The sequence below is a fragment of the Neophocaena asiaeorientalis genome, unplaced genomic scaffold (assembly GCF_003031525.2).
Source record: "Neophocaena asiaeorientalis asiaeorientalis breed wild unplaced genomic scaffold, Neophocaena_asiaeorientalis_V1.1 scaffold142, whole genome shotgun sequence".
NCBI classification, from domain to species: Eukaryota; Metazoa; Chordata; class Mammalia; order Artiodactyla; family Phocoenidae; genus Neophocaena; species Neophocaena asiaeorientalis.
In genome coordinates this window covers 5,034,274-5,048,425 of record NW_020174563.1, presented here as the reverse complement: position 1 = coordinate 5,048,425, position 14,152 = coordinate 5,034,274, and the positions used below count along the sequence as shown (strand labels likewise).

Sequence of the window (14,152 nt, the reverse complement as noted above, 5' to 3'; positions counted from 1 at the left end):
TTTTTGCGGTACGCGGGCCTCTCACTGTTGTGGCCTCTCCTGTTGTGGAGCACAGGCTCCGGACGCGCAGGCTCAGCGGCCATGGCTCACAGGTCCAGCCACTCCGCGGCATGTGGGATCCTCCCGGACCGGGGCACGAACCCACGTCCCCTGCATCGGCAGGTGGACTCTCAACCACTGCACCACCAGGGAAGCCCATGGGCAACCATTTTAAGGGAGACATAACGTGAGTAGAATTGAAGTTGTGGGAGGCACTTATTAAGGACAAACGTAAGAGAAGAACAAAGGTTAAGAAGAGAAAGACCAGAGCACCTTTATGTGTATAGGGCTATATTTGAACCCTAAGTTCAAAGCATGAAGAAAATGAGGTTCTAGAGAGAGGATTTTATCACAGTAAGTTCAGTCTAGCAGCGGAGACCTTGCCGATGTCTCCTGACATCAGCTCTGTCTTTTCCTAAGTGCTCAGTCTCCTGTCCATGCACAGAGAAAGGCATATTGTCCACATTGCCTTGAATTTCATTCTTAACTTCTGCCAACCAAGTGAAACTTGCTTTTAAAGCATCCCCTCGAAGGAGTTCCCACTGGTCGAATCTGGGACAATTCAAGCATCAAGAGAAATGTGGTGGTGATGTGTACAAGTCACTGAATAACAACCTAAGACTCCATGAGTCTGTTCAGATAGCAAACAACCAACCAACAAGGGAAACTTTGTCATTACAATTGAATACACACTAATATAACAGGAATGGTAACATTAGAAAACCACCATATTACAACCATACCTGTAATTGATTGAAGGCAAGAATCACCAATGGATGCTAAAACTTGGGGGCAATATTAATCTCCTTACTTAGAAAGGGAAATGGTAACCACACAGTGGGGAAGCCTAAAGGATACTGCCTTACCCAAGTGCTAAAAGATAATAGCCCTAACAAAAAAATGTGGTGGCAACGTTGCAATCTAATCATGATGGGGCTGCAAACCAACCCAGATGGAGGAACATTGTGTAAGTCAACTGGCCTGTACTTTTTGAGAATATTGGTATCATTTTTAAAAAGAAGAAAATTTGCTCCAGATAAAGAGAGACTAAAGTGAAATGTCAGCTAAATCTAATATGTGAATACAAGAAAGTACATTATTGGGACAGTTGGTGAAATTTGATTATGGACTGTCTTTGTAGGTAATAGCATTCTATCAATGTTATATTCCCTGAATTTGATCCTTGTTCTGTGGTCACGTAAGAGAATGTCCTTGTTTTTAGGAGCTACATTCTGAAGTATTTAGGGTTAAAGGGGCATGATATTTGCAATTACTCTCAAATTACTCAGTAAAATAAGTTTATATTGTATATTTTATTTTTCTGTACATATGTGTATATATGTATATACAAAGAGAGAGAGAGAAATATATAGGAGTTCTTTGCACTATTCTTGCAAATCTTCTATAGGTTAGAAACTATTGAAAAAGAGCTTACCCTCGAAGTGAGTTTCCATCGCTGCCTTTTAATTCATGAAACATGTCCCTGACTAGAAGACCTAAATATCTTTTTCTTTTCTAAGAAGTGCTGGTGTGTTTTGCTTCCTAACCAGATCGGTCCCGAGAAGGGTGTGGTGCATCTGGCCACGTCGGCCGTTCTCAATGCCGTGTGGGACCTGTGGGCCAAGCAGGAGGGAAAGGTAATCCTCCAGGCAGCACCTCTGTGACCCTGCAGCACAAACACTTCCTCTACGAGCAAAGGCAAACGCACAGCAGGCTCCCAAGTGACATACGGAGAATTGTTCGATTATTCGTCTCCGCTGAGAGGTACTGGCCACAGTCAGGTTGTTGTTGGAGTAGGTTAGAAAGGGCTGAGCAAGAAGGGGTGGCAGAGGCGAGGGGCTGGGAGGCAGGTGTTAGTCTGATAGTGGGAATTGGCCACTAGTGCATTTACTGTCAGAAGACAAGTGGGTACTTAACACGTTTTGGGTACTTCACACATTTTACAAATCTTCTCTTTTCTTCAAGCCTCTGTGGAAGTTACTTGTTGACATGGTAAGTAAATTCTTTAATATTCTCATTGTTTCTGTAAATGAAATGGATTTCATGGATTACTTGCCTTTTGATAATCAGTAAATACATTCAGCACTGTCTCTGGATCAATCACTATAGTGCTGATCCAGCAAAACCCAGTAAAGTCTAATATTCTTTTTTTTTTTTTTGGCTGCGTCGGGTCTTTAGTTGTGGCACACGGGATCTTTCTTTGCTGCGCGCGGGCTCTTCGTTGCGGCATGTGGGCTTCTCTCTAGTTGTGGTGTGTGGGTATTTTCTCTCTCCAGTTGTGGCGTGTGGGTCTTTTTTCTCTCCAGTTGTGGCATGCGGGCTTCTCTCTAGTTGTGGCTCGCGGGCTCCAGAGCGCGTGGGCTCAGTAGTTGTGGCACATGGGCTTAGTTGCCCCACGGCATGTGGGATCTTAGTTCCCCAACTAGGGATTAAACCCACGTCCCCTGCATTGCAGGATGGATTCTATACCACTGGACCACCAGGGAAGTCCCAAGTCTAATATTCTTTTTCTGGTATTTGAAGTAACAAAGAGCTGTGCTCACGCAGGCAGGGAGGTCCGACGGTCCCACCTCCCCCACTGTGGCACTTGCTTCCACATGTAACACAAATTCTTGAGTTTCCATTTGTTTCCTAACTGTGAAAAGGGGATAATCATAACTTCTCTAGAAACTCCATAGAATTGGTTTAAAGACCAATTGAGAAAAGTGCTTTACAAACTCTGACGAGCAAGATGTTATTATTAAAATATTATCTGGTCACTTTGACTCCAAGAGCAAATGGCAGATCAGACTCTTGAGCAAGGAGCCCACAGTGAATTCTAAAGATGTGCCCCTGCCGTTTCCTTTCTCCTTGACCTATTGATATCAGGGATGAGCACCTGGCTGCCAAGGAGGAAAAAACTCTGGGCAGGTTAAGGGGAGTGAACTTCAGACCCAGGCAGACCTGGCTTTGAATCTGGGGACTCCACCACTTCCTGGCTGTGTGACCTTGAGCATGCTGCTTAACCTCTCTGAGCATCATCTTGCTTGGGGTGATGCCTTAGATGGTTGCTGAAAATCTGGTGGTTAACAAACGAAGGTCCTGGGACTTCCCTGGTGGTGCAATGGTTGAGAATCCGCATGCCAGTACAGGGGACACGGGTTCGAGCCCTAGTCCAGGAAGATCCCACATGCCGCAGAGTAACTAAGCCTGTGTGCCACAACTACTGAGCCTGCACTCTGGAGCCCACAAGCCACAGCTACCGAGCCCGTGTGCCCTAGAGCCTGTGCTCTGCAACAAGAGAAACCACCGCAATGAGAAGCCTGTGCACCGCAACGAAGAGTAGCCCCCACTCGCCGCAGGTAGAGAAAGCCCACGTGCAGCAACGAAGACCCAACGCAGCCAAAAATAAAATAAATAAATAAATTTACTAAAAAAAAAAAGAAAAAACAAAGAACCATGGCCTTGAAGACTGTTGGGCCGGCAGACGTTGTCTCTTCTCTGGAGGAAAGTGAAAATGAGAGGCTGTAACATCATCTCTCTGACATGGTTGCGGGTGGCATGGGGGCACCATCTGAAGGGGAAGGACGTGGACCTCTTGAGCCACCTGCAGGCTCAAGGTTGGCCTCTCAGAGGGGTGCTGGAGGTGGCCCCCAGAACTGAATGATTTGGGGCCACTAGGAAGGTGCCTGAAATCCCACCTGTGGACTTTTCATTCTTTTGGATCCTGTTCCCTGTTTCAATGCCAGTGGTCTTAAAAGAAGCAGAATCTCGGCATTGAGAGCTTTTATGATATTTAAGGGTTACAGCGGAGTACTATTGGTCACAGTACAACCTGCTTCCAAACTGACTGACTTAGATTGGGGTGGGGAGGTCTCGCCAGAGACCCAGCCTAGAATGTGGGCCTCCCCAGTGAGGCCAAAGCCCCGACTTCGGGGAGGGAGGAGAAGGGGACCCAAAGGTCCTTTCCCGGTCAGAATAAGCCCATGTCCAGCAGATTCTTAGAAACATAATCCACTTGTGAATTGATGTGGGCCTTTCCTACCTGCTGTCTTGCTGCCAGGACCCCAGGAAGCTGGTATCCTGCCTAGATTTTAGGTACATCACTGACGTCCTGACAGAGGAGGAAGCCTATGGTGAGTCATCCCCAGGAACTGGGAGCTTTCTGGTCCATTCTTATATGGAAGCAACAGGGCCGAGTGCTTTGTTGTCTAAAAGAGTGATAATGCTTTTTATTTTTTCCAGAAATCCTGCAGAAAGGTCAAGTTGGGAAAAAAGAGCGAGGTGGGTTGTGAGGAAATTCTCTTCATTATTTTTGCTATCATTGTGCACTTCCGAGTGTCCCCGTCCTTGAGTGTCCAGGGGTTCGCGTCATCCCCCTGCAGCAGGCCCACGGACAGATGGTTGAGTCTAGATGCAGCGGCCTCCTGGTGTGACCTCTTAGGTCAGAGTTCACTTCGGCCACTGCTGGGAGCAAGGCTGTTTTTAGGGTTACGCCACACGCCACGGGCAAGGCCTTGGCCAGCAGGGCGTCCCAGAGGGTATCCCGGGACCTGGGTGTGACATCCTTGGGATCCGCACCGCCATCAGGTGCCTGTGCAGGGCGGGCAGGAGAACAGCTGGATTCTCCATGGGCAGCGCCTTAGCCACGGGCAAGTCTAAAGCTGAAGGTCCCGCAAACACAAAAATGTTGACGAGCGTTGTGTTTCCACAGAAGAGCAAATGCTGGCGCACGGCTACCCCGCCTACACCACGTCGTGTGCCTGGCTGGGCTACTCGGACACCACGCTGAAGCAAGTGGGTGCTTGAACCTGGTTTTCTAGACAGGCTTTCTGGAGGGACGTCATGTTTTCCTCTTAGCCTTTCTGAATCGTTAGGGATCCCAGGCCTTGCCCTGGAGGTCCTTGGACGTGAGCAAAAGGAAAGCCGTTTCCGTTGTGGACGCTGGGCCCGTGAGCTGGTGAGCCCCACCTCGGCCCTGGAGGGGGAAGCTGATTCCCGGGCAGAGGCAGCAGCATAACATGGTGCAATGTGAGCCCTAACAGTGCTCTGCCTCAGTTTCCTCACTGCGAAGTGGGGAAATAATAGCTGTCCGGGGTGGAGGGGGTTTGAGGATTCCGATGAATGCTGCCGTGGTGTGATGCTCGCAGCACATGGTGGCACCTGGTGGGTGGTCAGCGCCTGCCTGCTTTACTGCCGTTTCCCATCACCCTGTGCTCACCTGCCGCTGAGAGCGAGAGAGAGGGGAGACTAGCTTCTGTTCGTTACTCTTTATCCACTCATCCTGTGGATGCCACAGAACACCCTGGCTTTAAAAAGAGGGACAGAAATGCTCCATTCCCCAACCAGGAATGTTGTGACCATTAATGAAATGGTTCCCATAGAGATGAGGAAAGAAAGTCACCAAGCGGTCATGCTCTGTTGGCTAAGCTGTTTCTGCTCTGAATTTCAACACATGGTGATTCTTCTGGTTCATGGTACAGCCATAGCATTTGTGAAGCCAAATCAGAGATGGCCAAGGTGCTGCTTAGATCTAGGAGTGTGTGTATGGTGATGGCTCTGCTCCTCTCCCCACAGCTCTGCAGCAAGGCGTTGGAGGACGGCTGGACCAGGTAACTTATTTGGGTGAACTTGACTCTCCAGTTAGCGAGAGAGGCTGGTCGGTGGACAGAGCCAGGATCCAAAGGTACCAAGGAGGCCAGGATTCGCCCGGGGCAGTCTGGTGTGTAAGGACACACCAGGGAAATTTCAGCTGAAGCTCTTTCTCCAAAGACGAGCTATGAGTCTAGTTAGAATCCTGGAACATCAGAGTTGAAAAAGATAATTGATTTCCAGCCCCGATCTAGAAATCTACTCTTTACTATAGTAACAAGCGTTGATTCAGCTTCTATGTGAAAACCTCCAGAGGCAGCGAGCTTGTAGGGCGCTTGTGCATTGTTGGAAGGCTCTGAGTGTTAGAAGAGCTTCAATGTAGCAGACCCTTTGCTTCCCTATAACTTCCAGCCACTGGTCGCAATAATTATCTTCGGAGTTCTTCTCCCAAGAGCCTGGCCCCCCTCTTCCCCAGGCCACCTCCTCTCCAGACCAAGCCTCTGCCTTCTCTTCTGTCCTTCTCCCTCGTGGTTATGGACCCCTGGGCATCCTGGGGTTTCCTTGGGGTAAACTATGGTGGGCAGTGGCCCCGAATCCCGAAGCTGTGCAGGACACAGGGACCATCACCTTTTGATCTGGTCACTGAGCCCATCCATGCGGCTCAAGGTGGACATTGTGCCTGTGAGCCGTCACCAGGCTCTCTGCGCGACAGTCTGGCCACCCACCTCCTGTCGCTCCAGGTGTGGTCTGTGGAGCAGCAGCACTAGCGTGCCCTGCTGCTCGCGGTAGATTTAGAAAACCATTTGTATAGGTTGCTTAATAAGTAAGGACCAAAAACAAGATCTCCCATCAACTTTAAAAAGCAAGTGCAGAATCTTGGGCCTCACCCCAGGAACTGCTCCATCAGAACCTGCATTCTAACAAGATCCCTGGGTGATCTGCGTACCCACTGACCTGTGAGAGGCAGAGTTATGGTTGAATCCTCAGCTAAGTAAAGGGTTGGGGACTGAGAACTTGATGGAGGCAGCATGAAGCAGTGGAGAGGCTTGGGATGTGGTGGATTTGGAATCAACTTCACGCCTTTTCCCTTCATCTCCTGCAGTGCCTGCCTGCTGTGTGACAATGGGCAAATTGTTCAACCTCTCTGAACCTCATTTTCTCTCTATAAAATGGGAATCATAATATCTCATGGTTCTCCTCAAGGTTGCTGTCTCTGAGAAGGACCAGCACAGCCGGGATTGGTAGCAGGTGCTCAGTAAGTGCTGGCACCTTCCCTCCCTCCATGTACCCAGGAAAGGCTGGAGCAGACACCGCTAGGAGTCAGAGAAGGCCGAGGAGAGATTCCTAGGCCCCTGAGCATGGGAAGCCCAGCATCCAGAAGCTAAGGCTTCCACCCAGGATAGAAAGGTCATCTTTAGTGTGTTTGGTGTTGAGCACAGGGGAGAGAACAGCACAGGCTGTGAGAGGGGCTTTTTTGTCAGCACAGAGGGTGGGTGTTGTGGAGAGAAGGACCTTGGGCCATCCTGGCTCCAAAGCGGCAGCCTGATGTCCGTGTGTAGGAGAGGCTGGTGAGTGAGGGAGAGGATGCCAGCTCACCCACCAAGTCTGACTATGCCTTTTCCGTTCTTAACTCTTCTTCATGGCACAGCAAAAAACTCAGTTAATGTTATTAAAGATCTAGCTGCTCTGTCCATTGCTGGACTTCAGGACAGCAGGTAATTTAGAGTTACTGCCCCGATACTGAGTAAAAAGATACACTTACAGGGTTATTTTTGAGTGGCTTGTCTGAAGATTGATTGGGAAAGGGCAAGAGTTTACTAGAAAATGTGACCTGTGAATTATTGACAGAAACAGTCACTTCTGCAGAAAAGCCACGTGTCTTTGCCAAGTCAGGGGACAGATCTAAATTACGAGACCAAACTTATTTTATAGGTTTAAGGTAAAAGTTGGTGCTGATCTCCAGGATGACATCCGTAGATGCCGACTCATCAGAAACATGATCGGCCCTGAGAAGACGCTGGTAAGTAACCTCCCTGCCACTGAGAAGTAAGCAGCTGTGTGTGAGAAGCCTTGTCCAGGGCCAAAATACAACTTGTTTCAAGCAAGGATTAAAGAACATTGGGAATTTTAACACCGTATGTCAGAAGTACAGCTTTGAGCTCTTGGAGTAGGCGAATTGTTTAAAAAACCAAAAAACTGAGGGGGCTGATTGATAGTTTTTTATTCTACGGAACTAATTCAGTAAGATCAGGTTTAGGGATTGTTCCTTTGTGCTAGGACAGATGCACTTGAGCAAACAGGTCTCCCATTGGTGCCCCCGGTATGTCAATCATTCAACCCCCCCCTTCTTAAATCCGCCAACCTGCCTTCAGGTAGGTGGGTCTCAGGGAGCCATTGCTCAAGAAATGCTGGAACTTTTGCCGAGATAAATGTTAAGGATCAGTCATTCCTACATATTTTTATAAAACATTTCTTCCTATGTATAAAATATTTTCATAAAATAGTCACAATAAGATGTTTTTATATCTTTTTGGAGGCATGTTTCATATATTAAAATAGAAGTTTGAGTCCTGGACCTAAGATCAAAAGTCCCATTATTTATACATGAATTAATGCTACTTTTGTCTTGTGAGGTCATGCTCATCTAAATAATTTATGACAGGAATAGATTCTGGGCACACTATCCTGTGGTTCCCACAGAGTCCCACAAGGGACCTCTGACCACTCAGCACATTCTACTAAAGAATTCCATCTCTGTGTCTGGCTTCTCCAAGTATGATGGATGATATCAGGGATGGAGGGGCCCTTTCTTGTCTGCACACCCAGCACCTGGTTTCCTGGCAGTCTCACTGCACACAGAGGGCCCAGGCCTTAGAGTGAGAGGCCTGGATTTGAACTCACCATTTACTTATCATCCTTGAGCAAGTTACTTCTCTGCTTATGTTTTCTTGTCTGTAAGATGGGTTAATGTGAACTGCCTCATAGAGTTATTATAAATATTAAATGGAACAAAATCCATTAAATGCCTAGTGGAGTAGATGCCTAATTAATGGTAGAGTTTGGGTTATTTATTATTGTGCCAAACACATAGTAGGTAATAGCCAATAAGTGACTATTGAACAACTCAGTATTAACTGTGCATGATTCAGAATGTGATAAAACAGTTCCTACAAATGATGAACCCTGCAAGACAAATGTACTTGGGTGGTTTCTAAATGTAGATCAGGCTGGAGCTCCAGGGCCAGCAAGCACTTCTGGACCTCACAGTGGCTCCCTGAGCAACTTGCATCTCCTCTGAGACAGTATCTGGAGCCAGAGTTCGTCTTGGTGGCTGCTCTCGGGCTCCCTTTGTTAGGGGTGTGTGCTGGGCCCCAGCAGTCAGGGGCACCAAGTGACAGCGTTTCCTCCCTGGGAGCCACAGCCTGCAGCAAGGTCAGCAGCGGGCACACCTCCCCATGAAGGGTCTCTCCCTCCTTTCAGATGATGGATGCCAACCAGCGCTGGGATGTGCCCGAGGCCGTGGAGTGGGTGGCGAAGCTGGCGGAGTTCAAGCCCCTGTGGATTGAGGAGCCCACCTCCCCTGATGACATTCTGGGGCATGCCACCATTTCCAAGGTAAAAAACCTGCTGCTGCTGCTAGAGTGGTGGTCACAGATCCTAAGATTCCTGGGCTTATTCCCTTTCACAGTTCTATTTATTTTAGAGAAAGTAAATTGCTACCAGTTGAAAGGCTACCAGCAATCCAAAGGTTAACAGACCTGATTCCCATACTTTATAAATACAGAAATCTGACTGATACTCAAATATTTTACTCACCCAGATTGAAACAAAGTGTAGATTCCTCTGGCTGATTCACAAGCAAAGGTTTGCTTAGCTAATGTCAAGGTCAGGCCTCCCCATGAGAAGCCTGCCCATCTGTTTCCACAGAGCCCTTTAACCAGGGCGCTTCCTGGGCAAACTCACCTGAATTTGGGCCAGCTTTCTCTCCCTTTCATATGTAAGAATATGTGAGAAATATCCTGTCTCTCAGGGAGTCTCCCATTAGCCGGGTTCACAGCACAGATCTATAAGCCAGAGTGCCAGGTGGGTCACTCATAAGGAGAAAGTGTAACTTCTGGGAGCCCTATATTTTTGCATCCTCTGACAGAGCGAGCTCCATGAGCAGCCCTATTTAAACCAAAGGCTGCCAGATGGGTGAGAAATCAGGAACTGGTTGTGGGATGGAACACGTGCTGGCGTCAGACAGAGATGGCCCAGTGCACCTCCCCCACCCGCTCTACCACTTTCTGTGGCTCCTTAAACTTCACACGGCTCGAGGGCAGGGCTGTTTCCTTCTTCAGCTCTAAATAGCTGAACAGCTCTAAATATTTTTAAACATTAGGAGTCTCAGTTCAAAAACAGGAAAATAACATCAGATTGCCTTATATTTTACAGGCACTGGTCCCCCTGGGAATTGGCGTTGCCACTGGAGAACAGGTAAGAGATGTCTCCTCAGGGTCAGCACACACTGGCCGCTGACTGGGGACACTGGCATACGCTAGGCTACATCACCTGTGTTGTTGTTCTGAGTTGGGAGATTTTCTTCATCTTAGAAATTGGGTCACCTTAGACCACTTCATAGTCTGGAGTAAGACATATATATAGTCGAGTTTGCATGTTCTTCTACAATTCCTATGACTAAGGTCATTTATCTTTTTCAAAGTAGCTCATCGGAATTTACAAGGCAGCAATTTAAAGCTGCAGAGGCCTAATGTGCACCATGTGGTTCTAAGAAAGCCAGCTTCCAAACTGGGTAAACATGATTGCGTTCCCTTTTCGTGCTTATAAACGAAGCACAAGCGCCTGCCAAAGCCCGCGGCAGGCGGCCCACGAGTAGAGCTGTGTGAGGGAACAGATTCTCGGCTCTCCCAGCAAAAGGAGCAGTGCCGCTCTGCCACGCTTCTGTTTTGTCGCCCGTGCCACCTGCTCATCGCCATCCCCTTGTTTCATCCTGATGCTGTATCTCCCACTTAGAGGTGGCGGTTATGCACTGATAGATGGCGAGTGGTGTGACTTTTCCATGACACACACGTGGTTCCGCCAGCAAATCTGTAACAAAGTGATCAGAAGGTCCCCGCCTGGCCTGTCAGGGCTCACCTCATGCCAAGTGAGAACAAAAAATGAATACAGTCCGGGCTTCCAGGAGGCCACCAATGAGAGACTTGGAATGGGGGCAGTGCCAGGTATATAGATCCTGAAGGCTGAGGCTGACTCTTCTGTTGGTGTATTTTAATTCTATTTCCAGTGCCACAATAGAGTGATATTTAAGCAACTCCTACAGGCAAAAGCCCTGCAGTTTCTCCAGATCGACAGCTGCAGGCTGGGGAGTGTAAACGAGAACCTCTCAGTGCTGCTGATGGCCAAAAAGTTTGACAGTAAGGGCACCGCGGGGTCGTGGACCAAACACCATTTCCCTGCCTGGTTCCCTCTGGAGTTTCCCATTTTGACTTTTTTTTTGGCTTAATCAGGGAATCCTTGATGATTTTCATTCCTAAATATTAACGATTTAATCACCTGCAGGCAACAAGAAAAGCCACAGGTTCTCCTTCACTTCTCCCTCGCTGCCCTACTTAGCACTCAGTGGAAATCTGTCTTCACTTTTAGTTCCTGTGTGCCCGCATGCTGGTGGAGTTGGCCTCTGTGAACTGGTGCAGCACCTGATTATATTTGACTTCATATCAGTCTCTGCAAGCCTCAAAGACAGGTCAGTGATGTGGCATTAACTTCAGTACTGTGTCTCAATCCAGGCCAGACCCCTGGCCACTGGCACATCCCATAACTCAAAGGCAGTTTGAGACCCACTACTGAATAGTCTTTTTTCTTCTAGAGGGTGGGTTCCTGGTAGCTGACTTACTGTTTTCTAGGTACATAAGGGGGATGGGGAGAGTCTACAACCAAATGGAAACCAGAAACAGCTCCTGTTTCTGACTTTCTAAAGCCCCGCTTTCATATGTATACTCTCTGCTTCTGTCCAATTTCTTCCCAACACTGGAGTCTTCAGGATCTGGCTGCATCTTTTAGTTCCATCTTATTTCTCAACATGTGCCAGGTGAGCTTTAAATTAGGACAGTCTCCTTACAGTCACCTGCAGACATGCAACTTTATTATGCCTTTCTCTCCTCCAAGACTTAAATGCGATGGTGCAGAAAGATCACTAGGAGTATACAGTGAAAGCATGAGGACATGCACGGGAAAGGTGAACATCAAGTTCAGGACTGAGAAGTGGGACCTGTGAGGGTCTATGGGGACTTCAACTATAAAGTAATGGTTCTTTCTGCAGCTGGGTATTTAAACCTGAGATATTTTAAACTAGACAAACGAACACTCCTAACCAACCTTGACAGGTCCTGCAAAGTTCTGAGGAATACAAAAGAGGGTCAGCTCTGACCCACTGGGCACTATGCCCGCCCATGAGTGGGTGAGAACCTTATGCCACCCCCTGAAAGCAGACCTCACTGCTTGGGAATGCCACCATGCAGGAGGGACAGCCACCAGACACAGATGCCGTGTGCTGTCACCTGCTTTGTAACCCTGTGTGTGGAGCACTGCTTCTATTCATTCTTCAAAGCCCACTGTCCTCTCCCAAGGGGCCGGTTCTTCATCTGTAGCCTGTTCTAGATTATACACAGTACATATTATAGTCAACAACTTGGTATCTACAGCCATTGAAACCACAAGGCCCTCTCTTACCAGTTCCTTTGTGTCCCCAGCACTGGACACACGGCCTGCTCATCTCAGCTGTTCATTAACCAATGGCTGAAGTAAGGCAGTAGAGTTAGGTCACTTGCCCCAAGTCACAAAACTAGACAGTGGCTGACACCAAGTTTGAACAGATTGGTCTGATCCTAAAACCTGTGCTCTTCTAAGTCATTCGTGTAGCTGGAAGGGACCTCATTTGGTGACTTTAATCTGTTCACCTTTTGGCTAGAGGCACCCAAATAATCCCAGATACGTCTAAGTCTAAATTGATGCCTTTTGGTTCACAAAACCTTAAGTTAAAAGATACTTCACAGTTCATTTCATCCAATCCCCCATACTGCTTTACCTTAGAGAAGAAACTCAAGTCCAGAGGCTGAGGGACTTACATAGAAATACATGGTATCAGCCAAGCCTTGGCAGAGTCCATCCTTTCTTAGTGGTGCTCGCCCCTTTGCCCTAACAGCACCACATGAACTACCTAACTGAAGGCATTTTTACCCCAACCCGATTCCTTCCTCCCAGGATGTGTGAATACGTCGACCACCTGCACGAACACTTCAAGTACCCCGTGATAATCAAGAAGGCTTCCTACATGCCTCCTAAGGTGAGTTTGGCCAGGGAGGCCCCACCCCCACCCCCGAGGAGGCACTGCCAGCCCTGCCCTACTCTTCTCAGGAGCTAGACCCCAGAGCACAAAGCTTTGTCTCCTTCAAGTCTGTTTTCAATATCTAGAAACATATCTTTTTTTTTTTTTTTTTTTTTCATATGGCTCTTTCTTTAGTCAAATTCCCCAGGCCTGAAGGTCAGGATGCCCCTGACAAGGCTTCTCTCACGCCAGCCTTTCCTCACCAGCTGGACCTGAAAACATGCACTCCTTGGGTCCTTCCTGCCCCAAACAAAACAAAACTAAAAAAAAAAACCCCGGCACCATCTAGCAAGTTAGTGAAAGGTTTTGACTGCAGTTGTGTTATCTGCGCCATTTATCCGTCTGTTCAAGAGATCGGGGCTCATTTTCACCAACAGAGGTTGAACTATCAAAGGAAGTGTGAATAGTTCACTAATCCTGAGAAGCAGCCAATAAAGTACGTCCCTCTCCCCCATTTCAAACAACCTGCAAACTTATTTTTAAAACATTAATTCAGTTGCCTCTGACTTAGATTTAAAAGCATTTCTAGGAACAGCAGAAATAAGTAAAATAAATGACTTTTGTTCTAGGTGGTTATTAACATGATTCCATTTTTTGTCTTTGATAGGATGCTGGTTATTCAACAGAAATGAAGGAGGAATCTGTAAAGAAACACCAGTATCCAGATGGCGAAGTTTGGGAGAAGCTCCTTGCTGCTCAAGGGAATTAGAGCTGAATGCTTAACAGCTTTTGCTTTAAGTGAAAAGGCTTAAAAAAATTCATCCTACCAATCAGAGCAAGTTCAGCTGAAAGTCATACTAACCTCAGGCATCAGCTTAGTCATCATTACTTGATTCTTTCAGCCAAAAACATTCTCCTATGTAATCTTTAAACAAAAGTAGATCCAACTGTCTCAAAGTCCAGGAAGATGTGAAAATTTCTATCAAGTGCTGGTACCTAGACATTAAACTTTGAAAATAAGCAGCATGTTGGAATAATTCCTTAATCTTTTTAAAAACACACTTGTCATAAATTAGCATAATAAAACAGTCATGCAGCACTATGGGGTATCTGATATGCAGCAAAGGTAAAAACATTCACTGATCAGCCCTGAGGTGGTTTAGCATCTTTCTCTTGCTCAGTCTAAGCACGTTATTAGAGAATTCATGCTGAAGCTAA

At 47.3% G+C, this 14,152-nt stretch overlaps 1 protein-coding gene across 5 annotated transcripts in view; it reads left to right on the top strand.

The window, feature by feature from the left end:
- Positions 1-13,957, top strand: part of ENOSF1 (enolase superfamily member 1) — a 22,587-nt gene extending 8,630 nt beyond the window's left edge. For 2 of the 5 annotated variants that reach the window (XM_024757904.1, XM_024757908.1), the window contains 13 exons: positions 1,590-1,676; positions 2,005-2,031; positions 4,082-4,154; positions 4,264-4,302; positions 4,733-4,815; positions 5,596-5,630; positions 7,543-7,630; positions 9,091-9,225; positions 10,045-10,086; positions 10,895-11,024; positions 11,254-11,353; positions 12,871-12,952; positions 13,602-13,957. In XM_024757904.1, coding sequence (XP_024613672.1) covers positions 1,590-1,676; positions 2,005-2,031; positions 4,082-4,154; positions 4,264-4,302; positions 4,733-4,815; positions 5,596-5,630; positions 7,543-7,630; positions 9,091-9,225; positions 10,045-10,086; positions 10,895-11,024; positions 11,254-11,353; positions 12,871-12,952; positions 13,602-13,703 — 1,023 coding nt within the window. In that variant the 3' untranslated portion in view covers positions 13,704-13,957. Of the gene's footprint in view, positions 1-55; positions 227-1,589; positions 1,804-2,004; positions 2,032-4,081; positions 4,155-4,263; positions 4,303-4,732; positions 4,816-5,595; positions 5,631-7,542; positions 7,631-9,090; positions 9,226-10,044; positions 10,087-10,894; positions 11,025-11,253; positions 11,354-12,870; positions 12,953-13,601 lie in introns of those variants that run through there. The other 3 variants (XM_024757907.1, XM_024757906.1, XM_024757905.1) reach the window with 3 other exon arrangements.
- Positions 13,958-14,152: the final 195 nt, after the last annotated feature.